The sequence below is a fragment of the Molossus molossus genome, unplaced genomic scaffold (assembly GCF_014108415.1).
Source record: "Molossus molossus isolate mMolMol1 unplaced genomic scaffold, mMolMol1.p scaffold_m16_p_4, whole genome shotgun sequence".
NCBI lineage: Eukaryota > Metazoa > Chordata > Mammalia > Chiroptera > Molossidae > Molossus > Molossus molossus.
In genome coordinates this window covers 102,708,523-102,735,433 of record NW_023425377.1, presented here as the reverse complement: position 1 = coordinate 102,735,433, position 26,911 = coordinate 102,708,523, and the positions used below count along the sequence as shown (strand labels likewise).

The following is a 26,911-nucleotide window of genomic DNA, read 5'->3' as shown; positions in this document are numbered from 1 at the left end:
ATAGTCAAGTTGTAATTATTTGTCAATTTTCCTCAGTAAGTGTGGTTATCCAGGCTACCTAATTCCTATTACAGAAGATTTTCATCAATTTTCCCAGCCATTTGTAGATTAATGCTCAGATATAAAAAGCAAACTTTTTTATTAGAAGAATTAAAGAAAAATTAGCAAGGAAAATGTAGCAAAACTAAGCTAAAATTCATAGTCTGTACATTTATTCTACAAGATATGTGAATGAGAAAACTGTTATGGTATTATTAGTTACTATGTTATACAAGTAAGTCGCATAAGCTTCAACCTCAGTTTTCTCTTCTGTAAAGTGACTACCTTGTTGATATGTATTTCATAAAGTAGATTTGTAGGGGTCAAATATTATGGGCCCTAAGTCCTCCTCTTACATACCTTTTCCACAGATGGGAAGACTGTGGTCTTAACTGTTAGAATGTGTCTTTGAATTACAACTGCAGTCACATTCGGGGGGGGGGGGGGGGCTTTAAGAAATATACAAAGGAAATTATTATCACTCTCCTAATTGAAATTAAAACAAAACAAAACATAAGTCAGAAGTTAAACTTCTGTCTCTCTAGGCATATGACACGATCCTGTATAAAACCATAAAGATGCAAAACTGTTAGAACTGATAAACAAATTTAGCAAAGTTATAGGATAGAAAATCAACATACAAAAAAATCAGTTGTATTTCCACACACTAACAACAAATAATCTGAAAAGGAAATAAGAAAACAATCTCATTTTAGCAGCACCAAAACCAAGAAAATATTTAGGGATAAATTAACCAGAGACAAAAGACTGGCACACTGAAAACCACACAACCTCATTACAAGAAATGAAAGAAAAAAAAGCAGTAGAAAGAAATCCTGTCTTCATGGATTGGAAGACTTAATATTACTAAGATTTCCATACTACCCAACATAATCTACAGATTCAATGCAATCCTTATCAAAATCCCAATGGCATTTTTTGCAAAAAATGAAAGAAAAAAGTCCTAAAATTCATAAAGAACCACATACTCTGAACAGCCAGAACAATCTTGAGAAAGAAGAACAAATTTGGAAGCTTCACACTTCTTGGCTTCAAAACATATTATAAATCTACAGTAATCAAAACAGTAGGGTATTGGCATAAGATAGACATACAGACCAATGAATCAGAACAGAGTAAAAAATAAACACATTCATATGCCGTAAAATTATATGCAACAAGGGTGACAAGACTACACAATGGGGAAAGAATATTTCTTCAACAAATGGTGTTGGAGAACATAGGTATACACATACAAAAAAATGAAGTTAGACCTTTATCTTTCACCATGCACAAAATCAACACCTCACACTATATATATAAAAAAAAATCCCCAGAAGTCCCTCTATTTTAAGGTATCAATTTATTTTACATTCCTCGTCATTTCACTATTTGATATATCTAATTAAGAAAGAATTATGGAGATATCATTAGGGTTGATAATTGGTATAAGTACTAAGTAGTTATAACCAATAAGGTCGTTGGACTACAGAAAACCTAAATGAAGAGAAAATGCAAATAAAGACCAGTGATTGTATCAGGAGAAGAGTTAAATTAAGCAATTTAGAAATAAAAAGAAAAAATAATCCCATGAAGAAGAAGGCACCCCCTGAGAAGAAAGTGAATAAGAGAACACATTAATCACTTATGAAGAGAAGAAGATGCACTACAACTCATGTGCCCTGGAGAGGTTCTGCTTCACAAGCATAATGAAAATTATTGGGATAAAAGGAAGATGCAGAGTTATAAGGATGAGTCAATCTCCACCCCTATGTAGACATGTTTTTGTCCTGACAGTAAGTAGGATACAAGAGATTATAATGATAGGCAAGTAGCATTAGCTGGTGTCCATTAAGATGCCTTAATTCTAGACAAACTTGGAATCTGCCAGAAAAACACAGGATTGGCCTCTGGGCTGCAGTGTCCAGAAACCTATTCAATCCCAGTGTTGAGCAGTTCTTCCTTTCCCTTTGTTCCTTTCATGGATCTATGTGGTCTGGCAATGGATGACTGCATCTTCTATCAGGAGAGTGCCAAGGCTATAAAGGATCGTAATCTTTCTTCGCATAACAAGACACAGGAGTCTTTCTTGCCTGCTTCTAAAAGTAAGAGCAAGCAATGGCAATGAAAACACTTCTAAACTACAAGATACTTATCTTCCTTGCATCACCTTAAAAACACCACTATATTCTTGTATGGAGCTTTTTCATGACAAGTGTGCACTGACTATAGAATAAGAAATTGGGGTTTCAGATACAAAGCTAACATATTCTTGGCACATATAAATAGGTAAATATAATAATGGATTATAAATTATTTATCAGCTAGAAAGTCCCACACAAATAAGAGTTTATATTATTTTAAAGGAATAAAAAATATATACATTGTAATGCTGTTCACCTTCTGATAAGTAAAAACACATTTCCTATATTATTAAAAGAGGAGCAACAGTATTTGCAGCCTGCCTATTGTGACCAGCCTATTAGAAACTTGCCCTCTTGGACTCAGTCCTCCACTTATCATAGACCATAAAAGCCACAATCTTGGATATCTACATGTTAACCAGGTCGGCACTCCTTTTAAGATTAAATTCTAAGGAATAGCTCTATAAAATGCAGAAATAATATAGCTTTGAGCATAAATTGATACAGAGGAAAAGAATTGGAGTAAAAAGTAGCCAAATAGCTCTTATTAACTCTATTGACCAGCAATTTCTAACAAAACAGTAAGACAAACTCCAAACAAATATGCAGTTTTATAACCCTTCCTCTCTCTATTAAAACCAAAACACGAGATGTCACTTTATAAATTCTTACTTTCTTAGGTGATTCTCAGATAAGTCATCCTATTTAGACTTCAGGGTATAATTGTGGATTGTTATCACTATTATGCTGATGCACTTGGAGCTACTGTTAAACCTACTACATCAGTGTAACTGAACTGTATTTAGACAATGGCAAGTATATTTTTTACCAACATCATTAGTGCTCCCATTGTGAGGGAATGAAGAACCTTAAATATATAACCATAAAAAGCACTCAGAACTAGAAGCCTGAGAGAAAGAGGGGGAAAGAAAGAAAGAGAAAGAGAGACAGAAGGGAGTTATAGTGGCTGACAGAAACAGAGAAAGAATAGAAAGAAGGAGAATCAGAAAAAGAGAGAAAACGAGGGTGTTAATTGGTGAGCACAAAGGACAGATGATTACTAGAATTAATGGGGTGATCACATTATAAGGTATAATAATGTCAAATTGCTATATTGTACACCTGAAACTAATATAACCAATATATATACTAACCATACTTAAATTTAAAAAAATAATTAAAACAAAACAAAACAAAACAAAATGAAGTTCAAGTCATTCTCAAAGACTTTGGAAACTAAAAGTTACCATATCTCTCTCTCCCTCTTTTTTTTTTTTAATATATACTTACATCTTTTAGCTCTCTCTCATTCCATGCAATTTATAAGCTGCAATAGAGTGACTTATCTTTTTATACTGCTTTAGAAACACAAGATATTTTTCTCATTAATGATGTTGCTTGTATGAACGTAGTTTTGTAATATTAAACAAAGTAATGTACATATTATTATATTTCAAGTAAGAAAATAGCTTACTTATTTATTTAAATAATTAAAGCCTCAATTGAAAACTATGTTTATTAATTATTTTCCTGTAGTAGCTAATATATTCAAGAGCCATAGGTTGAAAATCAGTGCCATAGGTTGAAAATCAGTGCCATAGGTTGAAAATCAGTGCCATATGTGCGATTACTTTTTGATTCCTATTGAATGACTTTCCTACAGTTCAGTGTGTAAATGTATCAAAATGATTTTATATGGGAACTGTCCATTTATTTAGTATTAATCACATAATCTTTCCCTAAATTTTCTATTTTAAAAATTAAAGAAACATGGTTCATCCAGTACTGCCAGAAATTAGCCAAGAATCACCCATGTCTTTTGTCACAGTGGTACCATCTGCTTACAAATTAACCTTTCTTGTGAAAATTTATATCAAAGAAAATAAATACCACACATGCATGTGTATTTTACATAAATACACAGACAAAATATTTTGGAAAAGCTATGTTAAGTAAAGTTAAATGTGTTTCTTTGACATAAAGTATTTTAGGGGATTTTGAGTGTACAGTAGGTGCATAGAATATGCAGCATTTCCAGATTGGAAGCAGACTTTTTTTTTTCTTGGACCAATACAGCACTAGTGTTCCCTTGGAACTTTTCTATTAAGACCTTCCATTAATCTTTTTCACAACTTTACCCAGTAGATAAACAATCAGGACCTTCCATTAATCTTTTTCACAACTTAATCCAGTAGAATAACAATCAGTAGCTCTCTACCAACATGGTTAGAACTATTTTTTTTTGCAACTAAGTTATCAATTCCAATAATAAAATTTTAATTTATGTTTAATTTAATTTTAATTTAATTCATTTAACATCATTAATGAATGATGTTACTTTCAAATAAAGATCACTCAGGACTCAATCCTGAAGTTGAAATAAAGGACATTCTTTTTATATTGGCAAAGAAACTCAGCATTTGACTATGAAATCATGCAACTATTTAATAACAACTATCAGACAAACATGCTTTTTTGCTCTTTTACTCCTTAAATTAAAAGAAATAAAACATACTAGCCTTGTGCTTGAAATTCAATGTCTAGAAATTTGTTTTTAATTATATTAGTGGGTGTTCCAGAGTTCTCTCCTATTTCATTTTCTGATTACTGACTTTGAACTGAATACGTCACTTGCCAGAATGGAAAGAGACATGTAAACAGTTAAATAAATCGTGGTTTATTCATCTGGAAGAGCACACTCTGGCACAATTATGCTTCTGTGTTTGTATGGTGCAATACCTGGACATCTATACAGCTTTCTTGCCTGTGCAATATCTCCTTTGCTTAAACGGGTTCGCTGACCAATTGCGGGACGTATGCCATTATCATCACGAGAAGGGAGAATAGTGTCCAGAAACATCCCCCTGAAAACAATCAGAAGCAAGCCACACATAAGTCATCCAATTAAGACACATACACTCCTTACAATTATTTGTGTTTGTTTTTTTCAAACTCAAGTCAATCAAAGGGGAAAAAAATACATCAGTTGGGCTTTAAACAGTGTGTCAGACTTTCAAAACACTTTTGTCAAGTAGAAATAAAATGTGTGCTAAATAGATATGCCTAGCATAAAGTCAGTGATGACATTCTCTTTTTCATTAGAAATGTGTATTACATGAGTTTCAAAATCTAGAATTCTATCTAGTCTCCTACCAAGTACACATAACTTTTGTTTTGTTTTCTCAAGCAGATCTAAGAACCCCTTAGATTACTGAGTATATGTTAAAGAACAAAGAAAAACAAAGAGTGTAAAATTTTAGATAGGAGAGTTTAAAGCAAAATAGTTTAATAATACACACACATACATACATATAGTATAAAATTTTCATGGTATAATTGACAATCAAATAACTAAGCAATGTCTTAATAATGGTAAGGTATAGATACTGAGTTGTTTGTACACAAGTTTTAATAGAAACTCACTATTTTTCTAAATATTTACAACTAAAAATCCTGAATATAATGTACTATCAATAGTCTATTTTTATAATAAATACCAACATCTATAGCTCTAAAGAAAGTTAAGTGGACTGGGAGACTATTCTGAGTAGTGAGAAGAATGAAGTGTGTATTTAAGGATTTTTTTTAAAAAGAGAGTTTTTCTATAAAGAAATTTTATTTTATTTTAGTTTTCATATCATAAGTTTATTATAAAAGAGGCACAAAGATTATTTATATGAAGAAAATTTTAGAACTTCAATGGAATGGGTAGCTTCAGGCGATGCCATTTTAACAGTGATTTATTTCAGTCTACATACTTTACAAGAATGTCACCATCTCTAAATAAGAAGTAATATTTGTGGTCTAGAACTACTTTGGTGTTTCCATAGTCTGGAAAAAGAATTTTATCTCCAACTTTCTTGCTAACTGGTGGAATCCCTCCACCCTTTCTTTTGGAGCCTGATCCAACAGCTACTACTGTTGTTTGTAGTACGTTTCCTTGAGATTTTTCTGGAAGCATAATGCCTCTTTTAGTCACAGTTTCCACAGCACTTCTATCAACTAAGACTCAGTCAATGAGGGGAAGAAACTTTCTAAATGCCCACCCTGCCTACAAAGGCCCTGCAGGGGAAAGTGGGTCAGCAGCCACATATTATAAAAGTATTTTAAATAAAAAACATATAATTGCAAAAAAATTGTTAAATAAATAAATTACATTTAAATTTCAGGCTAAAAGAACAACATTTTCACAAGATGGCGGTGGAGTAGGTAAAAACTACACTCACCTTCTCCCAGGAACAACTAGAACTACAACTATATTAGAAAAATCAACCTGAATAACCAACTGAAGTCTAGCTGTAGAGAAGTCTTATAACCAAGGATTTACAAAAGAAGCCACATCAAAACTGCTCCAAACAGGTTGCCCAGGGCCAGTCACAGGCAGTATCTGACTTTGGCATACACCAAAGTCCCTCCCAAAAGCCCCAGAACCAACACACCAGTGGCTAGCTTCAGAAAGCATTAGAGCAGGATCCCATAAGCTTCACAAGAAGCATATCCAAAGGGAGATCTCAGAAAGCACCAGACCCTGCTGAAGCAAATTCCAATTCTTATGGTCAGCACCTGCACAGCAGCTCTCACACCGTGGTCAGGATTGAACCTCACAGTCAGCCAGCCTGAGGGTCGAGTCCATGCATGAATGGGCCAATAGCAAACAATATTCATATACAATAGCTGGGCCCATGTAACCCACATAAGAGAAATTCTTGGAGCACCCAACTCAGGTGATTAAAGAAGCTGCACCATTGTCCTCCCAGGACACCTACTACATAAGGCAAGCCCACGAATACTGGGAGTCATATCAGATCTATCTAATACATAGAGACAAACACAAAGAGGTAGGCAAAATGGGAAGATAAAGAAAGAGGCCCCAAATGAAAGACCAAGAGAAATCTCCAGAAAAAGAGGTAAATGAAATGTTGGCAAGAATTTTATCAGATATAGAGTTTGAAGTAATGGTTATAAGGATTCTTAACAGTATGAAAAAGGATATAGAAACCATAAAAAAGACCAATCGGAAATGAAGAATACTATATCTAAAATGAAAAAGACACTGGAAGGAATAAACAGTATGTTGGATAAAGCAGAGGATCAAATAAGAGATCTGCAAGACAAGGTAGAAAAAAAAAAAAAATACCCAAATGAAAGCAAAAAAATAAAAGGATTTTTAAAAAATGAGGATAGTTTCAGGGACCTTTGGGACAACATGAAGCTTAGCAGCATCCAAATCATAGGGGTACCAGAAGAAGAAAAGAGAGAGCAGGGGATCATGAATCTATTTGAAGAAATAATGACCAAAAACTTCCCTAACTTGGTGAAGGAAAAAGATGCAATTCTAGGAAGTTCAGAAAGTCCCAAACAAGATGAATCCAAAGGAACCTATGCTACAATGCATCATAATTAAAATGGCAAAGGTTAAAAAAAATAAGAATCTTAAAAGCAGGAATAGAAAAACAGTTACCTACAAGGGAGCTCTCATGAGACTGTCAGCTGATTTCTCAACAGAAACACTTCAGACTAGAAGGGATTGGTACAAAATAGTCAACATGATGAAAAGCAAGAACCTACAACCAAGACTACATTACCCAGCAAGGCTATCATTTAAAACTGAAGGAGAAATTAAAAGTTTCCCAGATTAAAAAAAAAAAAAAAGCTAAAGGAGTTTGTCGCTGCCAAACTAGTATTACAAGAAATGGTAAAGGGCTTTCTTAAAGAAGAAGAAAGAAGAGAAGGAGGAGGAGGAGGAGGAAGAAGATGAAGAAAGAGGAGGAGGAGGAAAAGGGGAAAACAGGGAAACATAGTTAAGAGAATAAAATGGCACTAAATACATATCTATAATCACTTTAAATGGAAATGGTTTAAATGCTTATATCAAAAGATATAAGATGGCTGAATGGATTTTAAAAAAAAACAAAAAACAAGACTATATATGTGTATATATATTGTCTACAAGAGAACCACGTCAGAACAAAAAATACATACAGATTAAAAGTAAAAAGGATGGAAAAATATATTTCATTCAAATGGAAAGGAAAAAAATAGCTGGGGTAGCAATACTTACATATGACAAAATAGGCTTTAAAACCAAGTCTAGAATAATAAACAAAGAAGGACACTACATAATGATAAAGAAAGCAATCCAACAAGAGGATATAACCCTTGTAAATATTTATGCACTCATCACAGAAGTACCTAAATATGTAAAGCAAATTATGATGGATGTAATGGGAGAGATCCACAGTAATAGACATAGTAGGGGATTTTAACACCCCGTTGACATCAGTGGATAGATCTTCCAGACGGAAAATCAGTGAGAAAACAGTGTCCTTATGTGACAAACTAGATCAAATGGATTTAATTGATATCTTCAGAGCATTTCACTTCAAAGCAGTAGAATAGACATTCTTTTCAAGTGCACTTAAAACATTTTTCTAGGATAGCCACATGTTAGGACATAAAACAAGTCTCCATACATTAAAGAAGACTGATATGTCAAGCACCTTATCTGACCATGATGGTATAAAACTAGAAATCAATCATAAGAAAAAAACTTAAAAATATAGAAAGACATAGAGGCTAAATAAAACGTTACTAAACAATAAATGGGTTAGCAATCGGAACAAGGAAAAAATAAGAAGATACCTTGAAACAAATGAAAATGAGAACACAACAACCCAAAATCTATGGGACACAGAGAAAGCAGTCCTAAAAGGGACATTTATAGAATTAGAGGTCTACCTCAACAAACAAGAAAAATGTCAAATAAATAATCTAATTTACACTTAAATGAACTTAAAAAAGAATAACAAACAAAGCCCAAAGTGAGCAGAAGAAAGGAAATAATAAAGATCAGAGCAGAATTAAATGAAATAGTCTAAAAATCAATAAAAAAGATAAAAAAAAAACCCAAAGAACTGGTTCTCTGAAATGTTAAATAAGATTGACAAACCTTTAACCAGACCCATCAAGAAAAAAAAAGGACAGGACCCACATAAATAAATAAAATCAGAAATGAAAGAAGAGAAGTCACAACTTATCACCAAAGAAGCACAAAGGACTGTAAGAAAATGTTATGAACAGCTATATGCCAACAAATTGGACAATCTGGACAAAATGGATAAAGTCCTGCAAACATACAATCTTCCAAAACTGAATCAGATAATCTGGACAGAGAGATTACAACTACTAAAATTGAAGCAGTAATAAAAATAAAAATAAAAAAACTCTCAGTAAACAAAAGTCCTGCACCAGATGGCTTCATAGGTGAATTTTACCAGACATTCAAAGAACTACCACTGATATTTCTCAAACTATTACAAAATATTCAAGAGAAAAGAAAACTCTCAAGCTCATTTTATGAGGCCAGCATTATCCTAATTCCAAAACCAGATATATACACTAAAAAGAAAGAAAATTATAGGTCAATATCCCTAATAAACATAGATGCTAAAATCATCAATAAAATATTAGCAAACCAGACCCAGAATAATATTAAAAAGATCATAAACTATGTTCAAGTGGGATTTATTCTAGTGATGCAAGGTTGATACAATATCTGCAAATCCATAAATGTGATGCAACAAAATGAGGAATAAAAATCATATAATCATATTAATAACTGCAGAAAAAGCATTTGATAAAATTCAGCACCCATTTATGACAAAAACTCTCAGCAAAGTGTGAATAGAGAGATCATGCCTCAATGTAATAAAAGTCATTTATAACAAAACCACAGCCAACATCATACTAAATGGGCAAAAACTACAAGCGTTTCCCTTAAGATCAGGAAAAAGACAGGGATGTCTGCTTTTACCACTGTTATACAACATAGTACTGGAAGTCATAGCCACAGCAATCAGACAAGAAGAAGAAATAAAAGGCACCCAAACTGGAAAGAGTAAAATTGTCATTATTTGTAGATGACATGATACTGTTCATAAAGAACCCTAAAAATTCCACACAAAAAAAACTACCAGAACTGATAAATGAATTCAGTAAAGTACCAGGTTACAAAATAAATATCCAAATCAGTTGCATTCTTATACAACAGTAATTAATGAACTATCAAAAAAGGAAAGTGAGAAAAACAATCCCATTTGCAATTACATAAAAAATAATTACCTAGGAATAAGTTTACCAAGGATGTAAAAGATCTATACTCAGAAAATTATGACACTGAAGAAAGAAATTGAAGAAGATACAAATAAGTGGAAACATATACTATGTTCACAGATAGAAAAATTAACATCATTAAAATGTCCATACTACCCAAAGAAATCTGTAGGTTCAACACAATTCTCATCAGGATACCTATAGTGTATTTCACATAAGTAGAACAAATATTCCAAAAATTTATGTGGAACTACAAAAGACCCCAAATACCCACAGCAATCTTGAGAAAGAATAAACTTGGGGAAATCATGCTACATAATATCAAACTATACTACAAGACCATAGTAATCAAAACAATATAGTACTGGCATAAAAACAGACATATAGATCAATGGAACAGAATAGAGAGCCCAGAAATAAACCTATGCCTTTATGATCAATTAATATTGGACAAAGGAGACAAGTACATACCATGGTGTAAGATAGTCTATTCAATAAATGACATACTGGACAGATATGTGTAAACAAATGAAACTAGACCACCTTCTTACACCATACAAAAGAATGAACTCAAAATGGATTAAAGAGTTAAACATTAGACCCAAAACCATAAAATTCGAAAAGAAAACATAGTCAGAAAAACCTCAAACATTACTTATAGCAATATGTTTTCTGATATATCACTTTAGGCAAGGGAAAGAAATGAAAAAATTAAACAAATGGGACTACATCAAACTAAAAAGTTTTTGCACAGCAAAAGAAACCATCAACAAAATGAAAAAAAAAAAAAATACTCAACAAAACAACCCACAGAATGGGATAATGTATTCATCAATGACACAATTGATACGTGCTTAATTTCCAAAATATATAAAGAACTCATACAACTCAAAACAAAAAAACAACAAGCAATCCAATTAAAACATGGGCAAAGGACCTGAATAGACAATTCTTCAAAGAGGACATACAGTTGTCCAGTAGACATATAAAAAGATGCCCAACATCACTAATCATCAGAGAAACATGCATTATATCGGACACTGTTGTAATTAACATAGTTATTAATAACAGGAAAGAAGCAAAGGGGAGGACAAATATTACAGGCATACCATCTGCTCAGCTTTGCCAGCAAGATGCAGCTTTACACTGCCCAGGAAGCCCCTGGGTCTGGTCCTCACAGATCAACGGGGAAAGGACTGGGCAGGGAGAGAACAGGCGCATGCCCAATAGAATCTGAGTAAAATAGGGACAGTACTTGCTTCTCAGTCACACCTGGCCACAGGTCATTGGCCAGAGTAGGTGTGGCCACTGCAAGCATGGGAAGATTTGGAATATTTAATCCCCTAAACAAAGAACTTGGCTCTTACTCTCTTGTGCTCTTGGGTCCTGGCTTTCTTGGTCGCCTTCATGCTCCTGTGCTCCTGCATTCACCCACATGGCCCACAGCCATGTGGGCCCCACACACAATAGACTAATGGACTGCAACTAGCCTTGTGCTATATCAGACCAGATTCCAACATGGACAGGAACTCTGGACACTGACTTTGCTTTTAGCCCCACTGAATCCTTAGCTACACTTCTTCCAGGACTGGATTAAGGGAAATGGGACTTTGGAAACCCAGAGATATAATTCCATGCAAATAAAAATCACTTATGCTCTCATGAGAGTCTCCGAGAATTTAAATTTTAGCCTTAAAAACTGTTACATCTGGAAGAGGATACTACAGAAGAGTGACAGGAACTATGAGTAATTTATGACTAACCACCCTAGTTTCTAGGTTTAGGTAATAATGATCTTTAGATAAAACCTGGATAACTCAAATTTATCTACAGAGCTCCATATTTAAATTACCTGAGATGAAGGTAGAGAGGAGAAACTAATGATTTTTTGGTAACTGACCATCAAAAATAAGAGCTTACACATACAGAAGGCAACTCCAGCTAGGCCAGTGCAATTGAAAGGGAAGTTGAGGCATAGGACAGCATTGAAAAAGGCCATTGTTTAATTATGCTGCATGAATCAACAACAGATTATTAACTAGGTAAGTCCAAATTAATTAAATTTACAATTTCTGCAGTATTCAGCACTAATAAAATATTCACTCTTTTCTATCTCTAAAAACAAGATTTGTGGTCTTTGAAACTTTTTTTTCCCAGTTTTCAAAAGATCTGATTTTAAAATTACAAGGAAGGACATCTTAAACTGTATATATTCAAACTCAGACAACAGAATGATGAACTTTGACTCATTCTGTCTACTGATGTAACTGCCCTTTCATTAGGTGAGGGGTCAGTCACATAGAGTATAACATTCCAACTCAACAAGGAGAATTCTGTTTGCCTGCCTAATTTTCATTAAATAATGACTTGCCAATTTAACATTCTGATCATTTTAATTGATTTTTTTTGGTGATTTAACAATATAAAATAGTTAAATATTCATATCATTTTAATCTTTACATTGAATTTATGTATTTCAAAGAAAAGGTAAAAATATGTTTTTAAAATCTCAAATGCCTGCTTGTTGGCTATAAATACTAATCAAATATTTTTGTACTTTATGGTAGCAATATTTGAAAATGCTTCTAGTTTTAATGGTACACATAGCTTTGTGAGAAGCCACACATAGGAAAGGAATTAAAAGTCAAAAGGTATAACCTGAGACTCCAACCTTGAGAAGGTGTTCCTGGCATAGTGCATGATGCTGTCAAAATCATATCTTTCTCCCAGTGAGTTTACTTCTCCAGGCTCCATCTTCAGAAAATTGTACTCTTGACCTAAGAATCAGGCACAAATTACATTTCAGAAGCCTTCTAAGAGACAGAGGACAGGAGAGGAAGGGAGGGGAGGGGAGGGGAGGGGAGGGGAGGGGAGGGGAGGGGAGGGGAGGGGAGGAGAGAGCACTTCCTATGCCTATACCTTCTCTTTAGTAAATGGCTAATCTTCATGCACACTGTAATTATATACTAACATCCAAGTCCTTCAAAAGTATCCATCCAGTGCTGCTATGTTACTTAATATCACATTGAAAGTACACTACTGAATTTCATTAATAAGTTAATTTCAGCAAAAGAATGGATTACCAAAAGCATACCTTGGATCTGTTTTCTATGTATACTTTTTTACGTTCTCATAATTGTTTCTTTAAAATCTTACTTTTGTTCAGTACTACAAAAATTATTATACATAGTTACATTTTATTTAATGAGCTTCCCAACTTTCTCTTATAACTACAGTTGCCAAAACTGACAAAAAAGTATCTTCCTATTTGCTTATATTCTTTCTATGAAACACTGAGAAAATTTAAAAACAAACAAACAATATTTGTAAGTACACACAACATGGCAGACTTTTAACTATGTAATTTTCTTACTAATGGTAAAACAACAGCAACAAATTTCATTCAAAATTTATACAAGATTCTCTTTGATGAATCCACTCCAAGCTCCTATTGGAGAGCATTTTTGATTAAGAAGAATATGCTTCAGAAGAATAAACCTCCTTGAAGGCATATTCTAAAATGGATTAAAGTAACCTAATCCCACTTATATAAATTTGGCTCCTATCATAGTCACTAATCTTGCATATAAATGCAAAGCTAAAGTCTGCACTTTATTAGACACTGCCCTTGAATAACACTTGATCTTAAGTTTCTGAGCCAAAGCAGTCATAAATTTGTTGAAGATTAATCTCCAACATGAATTCTTACATACTAGAATTGCACTGCTATAGTAGTTCCGGATACTCAGGAAATCTTACTCAATAAATAATTTTTCTATTGGCCTGAATGTAGAGTGAACAAAAGTATGAGTAGCCATAATTTGCTTAGAACTGTGTTTAGTATTATACATGTATATACCATGTATACATTTCCTGCTTGTTTCAAGTACATATTTATATTGAACCAGAGTCCTATTTTAAGAGTTAACATTATTCTTGAAACTTATTTCCTTTATAAGTTTTGTCAACACAATAGAGGAAACTCAGTAACTATGGTTAACAGAAAACTTCTCATTAAATTGGTAATTGAAATACTTTTCAGAAATATTATTATTATTATTATTATCCTCACCCGAGGAATTTTTCCATTTTTTGTTCAGGTAGGGTGGGAGGGAGAGAGAGGAAGAGAGAGAGAGAGAAACATCGAAGTGAAAGAGACATACTGAGTGGCTGCCACCTGCACGACCAACCAGGGCCGGGGGCAAACTGCAACCGAGGTACGTGCCCTTAGTGGGAACCAAACCCGGGTCTCTCTGGACTGCAGGCCAATGCTCTAACCACTGAGCCAAACCAGCCAAGGCCGAAATATTTTCTTTATATTTCTTTACTAATGATATAAAGTATAAAACGAACCTTGATACCTGGCTCAGGCATTAGTCTTCTATTCTATTTTGGGAGTATACATTTTCTTACTTTTCTTTGATATTCAACACTATAGATTATTTCATCATTCTATTTTTTTTTATCCTCACCTGAGGACATTTTTCCATTTTTTTGTTCAGATAGAGTGGGAAGGAAAGAGAGGAAGAGAGAGAGAGAGAGAGAGAGAGAGAGAGAGAGAGAGAGAAAGAGAGAGACATCCATGTGAAAAGGACACATTGAGTGGCTGCCACCCACACGACCAACCAAGGCCGGGCACAAACTGCAACCGAGACATGTGCCCCTAGCAGGAACCGAACCTGGGTCTCTCTGGACCACAGGCCGATGCTCTAACCGCTGAGCCAAACTGACCAGGGCTATTTCATCATTCTTGAAACGATCTCTTCTCTGAGACATCATATTCATTCATTTTGTGCCTTAGACCAAACCTTCTTAGTCCTGTAGAGAATTTTTTATAAATGTTATTTTATTTCTTTATTTTAATTTATTGGGGTGACATTGGTTGATAGGATCATAGAGGTTTCATGTGTACAATAAAATCTTGCTTTAAATATTGATTTTCCCCATTTTCTTTCCTCAGTCATTTCTTTCACCCCCCAGAGTTTCTCTACACAGTCAAATTCCTTATCAAATTTTTATTGTAGATATATCTGAAAGTTTAGACTCACCTTCCCTTTGTCTACTGAACATCTCAACTTGGATCATCCAAAGACTTCTCAAACTCAAGGATATGCTAAATGAAACCATTATTTGTTTTTCTCCCTCCCAAAAATGTTGCCTTGTCCATATTTCTTACTTCATTTAATGGTGCCGCCGTTCATCGCGTTACCTAAAAATAAAACCTTAAAGATGTCCCCTCGCATGAGGATGTTCCTCTTAAAATAGTTTTTAAAGGTTACCCCTCTATTTCTCTTGACCTGTGCTATCTTAACTGAGTAATTAGTCAACTCATACACTATTTATTTAACTTTTTGATGAGTTTCCATGATTTCAGGTTCATCTTCCCCACCCCCATTTTCTATTTCTCAGTTAATGATCCCCAAAATAAAATCATTATTTCTTCAATAGGCAAATAAAAAAGATTCTAGCTTTGGCAAGTTTGGCTCAGTGGCTACAGTGTTGGCCTGAGGACTGAAGGGTCGAGGGTTCAAGTCCCAGTCAAGGGCATGTACTTGGGGTTCAGGTTCAATCCCCAGTCCTAGTTGGGTCGTTCAGGAGGCGACCGATCAATGTGTCTCCCTCACATCAATGTCTTCCCCTCTCTTTCTCTCTCTCCCTCCCTCTATCCCTTCCACTGTCTCTAGAAAAACATCAATGGAAAAATATTCTCGGGTGAGGATTAAGAAACAGACAAAAAAAGGATTCCATTTCTTGTATGTGCACCTTTGAGCATGATGTTTTTTCAGCTTAAAATTCCATCATTCTTCTGTGCACTTAGAACACTTCTACCTTATTTCTAAATTTCAGTTTCTTTTTGACATTTTCCTTGATTCTCTAAGTTAACTTTTTTCACAACTTGCTTAGACTATATGGTATTCTCAACATATGACTATTATTATTTTTCTCATTCACGTGCAATCATTTGTATACATGTACATACCCCACACTAAGCTTTGTACTTTTCATCACAGCATTGCCAACATCTAATAGTGCCTTGAGAAATAACTGTCATCAAATATGTAAGAAGTAAATAAATAGATCAGTGCTGTTAATTACTGGAAATTCTAAGGAATTCAATTATTGTAACTTGAAACTGACCATGACTAAGTAAATAAAGACACATTTTTATTTTGTTTAACCTTGAAATACATATTACCTTATAAGACAATTCCAACCAATAAGATTTTTCTTTGACAATTGAAATATGTTGATGTTTGTGTATTTATGAGAATTAAAACAAATAGAAAGCTTTAAAATGAGACTATTATCACACATCACCTGTCAGAGAAAATTACATTTTAATTGTATATTACATTTCTACTGCTGAAAACATTTTTAAATATTTGTCTTCAGGATAGTCAGATTTAAGAAAAATCTCAAGGAAACTATTTAGACTATCCTCAAATGACTCATTCCCCTGGAATTTTCTCTAGAAGTTGTCCCTGGCATAATATAGATTCCTATGGTAGCAGCATGTTTGATGGTAAAAGCTAGACCCTTTTTAAATCCTTACAACATGAATTACAGAGCCAAGTATAGAAAATACTTTAAAAGTATTTCATAATATTAATTTATAATTCAGTAGCCTACATCCATTCTTGGAAAACACAGAAGTTTAGAAATAAAAGAGCTAAATCTTAAGAAAAGTAAGCTTAACAAACACATAAGAACATTCATTCTGAAGAGAGAGCAAAAGAATCTAAAAATAGAACCCCAGCATGGGTATTTTTTAATCAAGGAAAATGTTGATATTAAAAAAATCAGCTCACATTTTTTAAAGAAGATAAATGGTGAGAACACAACCAAAGAAATTCAGTCAACCTTAAACCCAGGTCTCACCTGGCTGGATGTTTTCTCTTATGATGGTTACGTGGTTATCTCGATCTGGTCGCGTGTGTTCATGCCAAAAGCCTATCACATGGCCTAATTCATGGACAACAATTCCAAATTTATCACAGTTCTTGCCAATAGAGATTGCCTGAGGTCCATTACCCCGCCGGCCTACATAGGAGCAGCATCTGGAAGCAAGTATAAAGAGGAGATGGTGGTACAAAGGGCAATGCTGGATGAACTACAATATGGAGCAACTTTTGTAAAAAACTGTGATGAACCATAAAGTCCAACACATTCAGAGGCAGAACGGCCTTTCATGAACAAATATGGCTAATTCCTAGTATCCTGGTTAATTTATATACAACAAAAGTCTCTAAACAATCACTTGAAGTGCTCTTGTACTAACTCATATATTAGACATATGCCTTAAATCATTTTTTAGGAGTAGAAGATAAATTAGAAAATAAAATACAATGTTGATTAATGTGTTACTATACATATAGGTAACTCAAGACTTATCAACTCATTTATTTCTAATATAACTTTTTATTCTCACAGTGCACTTTATTATATTAATGTGTCAATATTGTTATCTGGCAATAATCTATTATTTCAGCATTAAATATAAAACAAAGTTTGTTTTTCCTCTTTAAGAAAAACAGTACTTAAAATGTGTTTATAAAAGATGCTGATTAGTAAAAAAAGTACATTATTTTTCCTACTCATAGGAGAACATTTTTAAGAAAGTTTTAAAAGAGTAAGTCAGTTGAAGAAAATTAGTTTCAAAAGGTGAATTATCTAAGGTTAGTGGTTAACTGGTGGAGAAAAAAAACTGACAACTGGTAGAATTATGAGATTTACACGATGGTGTCAAAGGGTCAGCTGATACTTAAGTGTAACATTCTGTTTCATCTTCTGAAAGAATCTCCTGGATTCTCAGAATTGGAAACACCCAGAATGTCTCTCTGCAAATTTTCTTCAATTAATGATATTTATACATATTCACTGATGTTTTCCTACCTTAAATATAGAAGTTCCATTTATTCATTTTGTGTGTGTATTTATACGTGCACACATCATGTGTGTGAGAGTGCATGAGTGCACATACATGTGTAAATGTGGGTACATGAGGATATCCACTTTAAAATAAGTTCTAAATGGTATAATAATATAGTGACTCCAATTACATATATAAAAAAATAATACTTAAAACATAGGACCACCCCTCTAGACAACAATAGAGGGCAGTAAATAATTGGTGTTGAATATCTGGGAATCAGGATGCATCAGACACCAGACACTTGCTGTAATTTATTAAATTAGAAGTGAAAATTGCCAAAAGTCAATTGCCCAAATGATTAAAAGGAACTTCACTAATTTCAATTTCCATAATAAATATATATATATACATTTTATTGATTTTAGAAAGAGAAGAAGGGAGAAGGAGAGAGAGAAACATCGATGAGAGAGAACATCAATTGGCCGCCTCTTGCATGCCTCCCACTGGGGATTTGGTCCACAACCTGGGCATGTGCTCGGACCGGGAATTGAACTGGCGACCTCTTGGTGCATGGGTCGATGTTCAACCACTGAGCCACATCGGCCGGGCCATAGTAAATATATGCGATATTCCTTTTGATTATTCATAAATACAAACATTTGTCATTCTAATTGTTCCTGTGGCCTTTTAAGTGCCTAAATATTTTTACCTATACCATGCCAGTTAGATGAGTTAATATGACTTATTATTTATGAACCTATTATAACAGTTAATTGAGCTTAATAAATCAATAACAGAAATAAAGAGAAAACTGGAAGGGGAAAAAAAAATTAGAGAATTGTGTTTTTCCCCCCAGGTAATTTTTTTTCCAATAGTATGTTGTAATCCATACATAGACAGTTATTTATCACATATCCAAGAGTAAGGTATTAGATGTAAAAAAAACATAAAATTTACAAATACTGAAGAAATTTAAACTGAAACATTTGCTGCCATATAGCAATAGTAAAGAAACTGAACTATCTGATAATTAGGTAGTAACTAAATTACCCACACTGAGTCATTCATGCTGATTCTATTCAGAGAAGAAAATACTTTGCAAATCAAAATCTGGGAGACAGTCTAGAAATGTGGTCAATTTATTTCATGTCAAACACCTTTTCAGCAAAATTTCATCCATAGTCTATTCCAATAAATAAGATGGGGTTATATGGAGAGCAAAAGTACATTTCCCACTGACTTTTACAATGGTCCTGTGAACGCAGAAAAATGCAGTAGTTTGATCCCTGAGATATCTACTATAAATTGCCTCAGCCGACTAATACAGGCTCTTTCTTTCACTTAGAGCAGCGGGTCTCAACCTGTGGGACACCACCCCCTTGGGGGCTGAACGACCCTTTCACAAGGGTCGCCTAAGACCATCGGAAAACACATATTTCCTATGGCGATTCATAACAGTAGCAAAATTACAGTTATGAAGTAGCAACAAAAATAATTTTATGGTTGGGGGTCACCACGACACGAGGAACTGTATTAAAGGGTGGCGGCATTAGGAAGGTTGAGAACCACTGACTTAGAGGAGAGTCTAAAGTACTTACAAAAAACTCGAAGATCCTAAGAATGTCTTCCCATACAGATCTCATCTCTTGCTCCGGTCCCACCACTCACTCCCTGGAGCACTTGGCTGTGCCTGAGCCTGCGGACATGCTCTGGCTCACAGCCTTTCTACTGCTGTCCCCTCTGCCAGGGCGCTGTTCTCCCAGACACCCCTAGTCTCATCTCCTGCTGTTTGTCAAGTCGTTGCACAAATGCCCTTCCACCCCACTTACATGGCTTTACAGTCTGTCCTAGAATTTAGGGTTCATTAATACATTTCATATTTCATTTATGTTCCTGTTTCTTTCTGCTCTCCTGCTCCCCAGAATGTAAGTAAGCGCTTTGTGGGCCCACCATCGAATGGTCGGTTCACTGCTGTATCTGTAGCCCTGGGATATAGCCTGGCACAGGGAGGAGCTCAACAGATACAGGGAACAGACTGGTGGTTGCCAGAGGCAGGGACTGGGGGTGAAGAAGTGGGTAAAAGGCACAAACTTCCAGTTATAAATTCTGAGGCTACACAGCACATTTCTTCAATACTCCCTTTAAATTCTTCCCTTTTGAGTTACACACATGTGCTTTAGCTAATATGTGAGCTGGCAGTGTTTGCTTGGTCCTAGCTGTCAGCAGTGCGCTGGGTGTGAGGGCCGCGCAGGTAAGCTATGAATGAGCAGTGGAAACGTGACCATCAACAGCTGTGCATAAAGCCAAGTCCCACTGTGGGCGGCTCAGACATGGCTGGGAATGAACTATGTGAAAGATATCCACTGATGAAAATTCAAAGTAAAGGCATTCCAAGCGACTAAAATAGCATGAGCGAAAACACGAAGAAATGATAGTGAATGGGGAAAAATAGTTCAGCAGGATCAAACAAGTGAAATGGAAAACTCTGAAAAGAGCCAGATGAATGAAAGAAAATGAGCATAAATATGAATTTGTTTCAAACAGAAATTAAGCAATGAAATAACAAGTGATCAATGCTTTGGAAGTATTGGTTTTATAAAATTGAAGGGTGGGAAAGAAGAAAGATGTATTCATCTGAATATATTAGGCTTTTAGAAATATGTAAGCTGAGCTATATGCTTTTGTATTAAATAAGCAGAAGGCAGGACAGTCTGGATTTGGACTTCTTAAATATTAAATATAGATGAAGAACTAGGAGGCGTTTCAAAAGTAACCAAACCTGGATGTGAGGGCGATCTGGCTGCGACATCTGTCACCCCATTGATCACCAGGGTTGATTCGGCTGATCTGGCTGGCTAGGCGGGTGTCCCCCTCCTCCCTCAACCGATCCATGTTCGTCCCTCCCGAAGCTGCGCGCTCGGTCGAAGAGGATGACCTTCCCCCCAGAGGAGAGGACCGGTCTTCAGTCAAGGGTATACGAGTAGCTGCGCTCCCCTGCTAGAACCTCCAAACAAGCTCTCAAAAGTAACCAAACCTTATCAAGCTAAAATTAGAGTAACTTAGAAGAAAACATCACTTGAATAAGTCAGAACTAAAAAATCATGGCACTATCCAAAAATATATAGAAAAGAAATAATGTATCATTTTTCTTAATGTCACTTAGTGGCAAAATATAATTCATCACTTTTAAGTTAAGTTAAATGACCTAGGAAAATATGATAGCACAAAGCCAAATGACAACCCTCTTCCACCATACTTGGTGAAATATATTTTCCCTCCAAAAAACACATCACTAGGGCAAGAACTATTCCTTCCAAAGAAATTAAGTATTTATTTTCATTTCCCTACATAAACTATACTAGAGGATAGATATTCATATAGCTACATGTGATTAAAGAATTTTCCTCTTTATAGAAGAATTTCAGTCAATCAATGTAGGAAATAAAAGAAAAGAACACTATCAGAAAATCACTGTTTTGCAATGATGGGAACTTTTACGATGGCAGGATGGGGCTACCACCACTGGAATCTACTGAACCATGTAATCACTACAGAGGCAGTCAAGGTTTGTATCTCTGGATGAGATGCAGCGTAGATAGCACACCCTATCAAGTATTCTTAGCCAACAAGCAAACAAAAATTCAAGCTGAATTTACATATAATTTCCAATGAACTGGAAATGCAGGGAAGAAGAATTTGAAAACTTTCGCAATAAAAAGTCTTTTCCAGCATGCAGCATTGCTGGAAGAACTGCTGTTACTGTAACTTGGCTGGACTATGGGATTTGTGGAGAGACGCGGTGGCAGAAGATGCTACAGACGGAAGCTGTGGTAAGGTCATGGCATTCCTTAAATGCTATACCAAGGAATTTGGATTTTATTCTCAGGCTAGCACTTCCCAAAATGGGCTCCGGGACACTGATGTGTGTTTTTCACTTTTGAAAGGGTGAGATGGGTGTTCCATTTTTAAAAATAGGTTTAGAGAACCCTGTCATTCTCTATTCTTTTCCATTGGTTGAATATTAATCATGTTTATCAGCATCCTGCTATAGAAATAGCTATTAAAATGTCATACAGCATTTTCATGAGTTACAGAATAGTTGTTTTGGAGAGCGTTTTTGTTATCATCCTGTAAGAAGAAAATCTAGAAAACACTGTAGGAGGGAACACTAGAGAATCTCACAAAGTGTGGTACCTGCGGTGACCGGTGTTTTGTGAAGACAGTTCTAGTGGTAGTGAACTGGCAACACAGGGGAGCAACTGGAACGGACCAACTCTGAGAGGACAAAGGCATGAATGGATCAGGGCACTGACGAGGCACAGAAGCGGAAACCAAAAGACACAACGAACAGCAACAGACATTTACTGAGTGGATTTTAGAGGAAGCACGATGGAATCCCTAGACAATGATACTGAAGATCCTGACTCAGGTGAGTGGGACACAGGCAATTCCACTTAGAGTTAGAACACAGGACAGGTAGCTGGGGTAGTGGAGAAATGCACTTGAGACAGATGCACAAAGGTCCCCGATCAAAGAATCTATTTACTTAAAATAGAACATTTTCTCATGTAAAAATCACACTTTCACATGGGCAAAATACCAAGTATATGTTAGGAAATGAATCCTACCTGTGGAGTTTTTCCCCCTTCTGAATTTACTTAGGTCATTCCCTGGTTCTACTCACCCACAAGGCCTGTACGTGAACACGATGTAACTCTCTTCATCACTTTTTTCGATGAAAGTCACGCATGTGTGTTTTTCCCAGTGTCTCATGGCTTGCTTGAACATGGCTCGCTGGCTGCCTGGAAAAACGGCATGGAATGAATAAACAGTGGCTGCCCCAGAGAACACCAGCTCCTCTATTCCGAGTCCGCCTGGGCACTTGAGATGTCACCACTGTTATCAACCAAAGACTCCCCGCCTGGAGCTCCAGAGTGGGCCACTGTTAAGAATGGACACTCACTTTATAATCAGAAGGTTCACACTTACTATCTCCACAGATATGTGTGTACAGGGCCCTGTAAACCGAACATACGTGTTTCCTGTCAGTTGAAGAGTAATCAGCTTCCAGATTTAATGGACACATTTGAAACTCAGTTTAAGAACTAGAACAGGTCCAGCTGGTGTGGCTCAGTGGACTGAGCATTGGCCCATGGACTGAGAGGTCCTGGTTCGATTCCAGGTCAGGGCACATGCCCGGGTTGCAGCTCAATGCCCAGTAGGGGGCGTGCAGGAGGCGGCCGATCAATCACATTGATGTTTCTCTCTCTCTCTCCCTTCCTCTCTCTCTAAAAAACAAAACAAAACAAAAAAACAAACAAAAAAAAAAACATATTTAAAATAGTAATAATAAAAAAAGAAAAACCAAAACAGGACTTGAGTCTCTTAAACTAGAGAAATTTCCCAATTACAAGACCTTCTAAACTAACAACTGAGGTAAGGGGAGTATTTCTCAAGTTTGATTTAATACTGTTTTATAGATTAAAATTCTATAAAAAGGTACACTTTGTATGATAATTATTCTTTCTTTTTTTTTTTTATCATCCTCACCCGAGGACATTTTTTCATTTTTTGTTCAGGTAGAGTGGGAGGGAGAGAGAGGAACAGAGAGAGAGAGAAACATTGATGTGAAAGAGGCACATCGGGTGGTCGCCACCCGCACGACCAACCAGGGCCGGGGACAAACTGCAACCGAGGTACGTGCCCTTAGCGGGAACCGAACCCAGGTCTCTCCAGACCGCAGGCCCATGCTCTAACAGCTGAGCCAAACCGGCCAGGGCTTATTTCTTTATCACAATAGAAAGGCAAAGAATATCTTACCAGTGAAGTTGCCTCCTATAACATAAGGAATAACGCCTCCGGGCCATATTCTGTCAGTTCTTGATGTAGCTGCTCGGGGAACTCGATTTTTCTCATTCTGCCTGGAGAATTTTAGAGGTACTTTTTCCTTAACTGTGTTGTTTTGCTCTAAGCCTGCAGTGACATTTAAAAGATTTGTGAAACAGAAGTCCTCGGGCAAGGAGTCATTTACTTCTTAAAGGACAAAAGTTAAAATGTCTTATTTACATATTTGTTTAAGTATGCCTGAAGTCGAAATGCATTAAAGACAAGCTTCATGTAGACCACATACTTAAAGAAAGTATTAAAAGATTTAAGTATGTCATATTAAAAGACTATTTCTTAATGCTCTATGAGTACAATTCAAATGAATTGTTATAAACAGCCTATCCCAGGAAGAAGTCAGGCAAAGTTTGTAGGTCATAGAAAAATTATTTTATGTAAGTATTCTGCTTTACTAGATCACTAAGAAATTCACCACCAGAGCAAAGCATTGTTTAAAAAGTCCTATGACATTCCAAACTCTTCTTACCCCTGCTAAATCCTTCATCCTTTTTCCAGGATTGACATTCGGTAGTACAGGTTAAAATGATGAGCATCCCATTACAGAGAAAGTGAGTGAAATAACATTAAGACAGGGAAGGGCTCAGCCTTCTGGGACAGTGGGCTATCTCCATTCCCGCTTTCCCTGAACACACCCAGTCACTACACTCAGGCAGCAGGTCAACAGAAAATGCAGTTAACTCTGGAGCACCTTTCAAAGTCGTTAACTTTTCTTGGTGGCCCTTCATAGATTTTTGTTACTAAATTTGCATAATTATTTTTTCTTATTCATCTGTCTCTGCCAACACAAATATGCCGCCACTAGTATATACTTCAGACACTGCAAATATTGAATATATGTCCCTAATGTCTTTTTTTCTATTTTATTTTCAATTACAGTTTATATTTAATATTATTTTGCTTTCCTTTCAGGTGTATAGTATATCTTCTTTAATACCCTGGAGCAAAGCATCTTTGTTTGGGAAAATTAATACTTGAAAGTAGTTTTAAATATTTAATAATAAACCATCAATTTAAGGGGTTAAGATATGAACTTTGAACATGTACTTAAAAAAACACCTCAAATCTACAAATAGGGGTTAATAAATTCAACACTATATATATTAACTAATTATGAAACCAGAGGATGTTTTTTCTGAATGTTTTTCTATATATGTTTTTGGGGAGAGTCAAAAAGTTTCAGCCACTCTTGAATCTAATAAATCAGTTTGTCAATTTAAGTGAAATTTATTTCAAACAGCCATGATATCTTTCATTTGATTAAAATTGATGTAGTTCCATGCTCGGTAAAATACCTTAGCGTGATACTTTATTTACTAGAAATAAATATCAACAATAATATAAATACCTAATATGTTTTTAAATGAGAAGCTGAAAATAAGTTAAGAAAACATTGCAATTGTCCCCAGTTAAGTTCTAAAAGACTTACATCAAATATCAACTAACAAAATAAAAATAAAAGACTCTTTCTTAGCATATATCCTTCACATACTTTGCATCATAATGACAAACTGAACTGCTATGAGTATAATATTTACTGTACATCAAGTCAAGCGTCTGCAACTTTAAACATTGATATACCAGAGCCAATTCTTCTTATCCTGTCTATAAGTTGATAGAGGGCCCCTCGTTTCTTTGACATACCATGGTCTCCATATCCACCTTAAAGAATAAGGAAAAAAAAAGTTCAGTTAAACACTATATTTTAAAGTACTTGTAAATAAGCACTAGTAATAGGCTACACTAATTTCTCTCTGAACATCTTTGTTTTTTATGTGATCTTAGAGAATTAGAGTCATGAACATCCATGAATTTTAGAAGAGGAGATGAATTATACATCTGAAAATTTTGGTAACTAAAACTAAGGCGGTGAGGGAGATCCAGAGAGCAATCTAAATGACTTTATTTGGACATCATAGAAATTGAGTCATCTATTGATAATTTGAAACATTTTTCTTCGCTGTGACCATGACATCACACAGGATGACAGCAAGTTGCTCTGCCCTGTTGACTGAATTCTAGCTATTTCCCCAATGCAAACGGAGTCTTTTCAGATGCCCAGTCGGCAAATGGAAACAAAAACAGAACAGCAAATGTATAGCGTGAGTTTTGCTCCAAAGCTATGATCAATTTTGAAATATTTCTAAAAGCATATCATACCTTATAATATGTTCAAATAAATTTTGAAAGTTAGTTTCTATAATTTATAACATACCACTAACACAAAACTAGAAAAAAGTCACAAGGTAAGAATCCCAAAGGATATTCAACTGTGAAATATACTAATTTATGCGATGCAATTTGCAAAGTTTACAAAAATAGATGTAAATAACTTTATAACTTAAAAGGTAGAGGAGAGGGTCAAATAAGGAAATATGCCTTCTTGCAATTTTAGCAACAAAGACCAGAATAGTTAGATTCTTATAAGTCAGAAAACAGATCATTTTAGAAAACTCAAGTGTTCTTATTCTAGGGTTTTAATAAAATGCTCTCTATATTTTATCTCATAGTTTCCCCTCTTCTTGAGCTCTTAATAGACAAAGTATCATTGAACAAACAACCAATATGACCTCTAATGATATCAGAACAAGTGCAAATAAATTCATACCGCTAAGAGTGTAGTTTATGAGTCCCTTTGGGCTAAAACAGTGAAAGAGGAACAGAAATTCATGAAAACAGCAGACTGTTCTTGGACTTTGAACTACTGCCTCTCAATATTTGTTTTTCTCCCTTTGGAATTAATACTGAAACATAATGACCTAGATTGAAGCTTATAAAAAGTAATAAAAATAATTATCATATAAGCCCCTTATGAAAATCAATTAAGTCCTTATAAGGTAAA

General features: G+C 35.2%; 1 protein-coding gene and 1 pseudogene across 2 annotated transcripts in view; both read right to left on the bottom strand.

Annotated features, from left to right (window-relative positions):
• The window catches only part of TLL1 (tolloid like 1), a 174,475-nt gene that overhangs the window by 66,921 nt on the left and 80,643 nt on the right, over window positions 1-26,911 (bottom strand). The window contains exons 3-8 of one of the 2 annotated variants that reach the window (XM_036240610.1): window positions 25,651-25,731; window positions 23,989-24,141; window positions 22,853-22,970; window positions 17,175-17,353; window positions 12,967-13,072; window positions 4,923-5,047 (exon numbers count right to left, since the gene is read on the bottom strand). In XM_036240610.1, the coding sequence (XP_036096503.1) occupies window positions 4,923-5,047; window positions 12,967-13,072; window positions 17,175-17,353; window positions 22,853-22,970; window positions 23,989-24,141; window positions 25,651-25,731 (762 nt within the window). Of the gene's footprint in view, window positions 1-4,922; window positions 5,048-12,966; window positions 13,073-17,174; window positions 17,354-22,852; window positions 22,971-23,988; window positions 24,142-25,612; window positions 25,732-26,911 lie in introns of both variants that reach the window. The other variant, XM_036240611.1, reaches the window with a different exon arrangement.
• LOC118616456 lies at window positions 5,929-11,732 on the bottom strand (annotated as a pseudogene).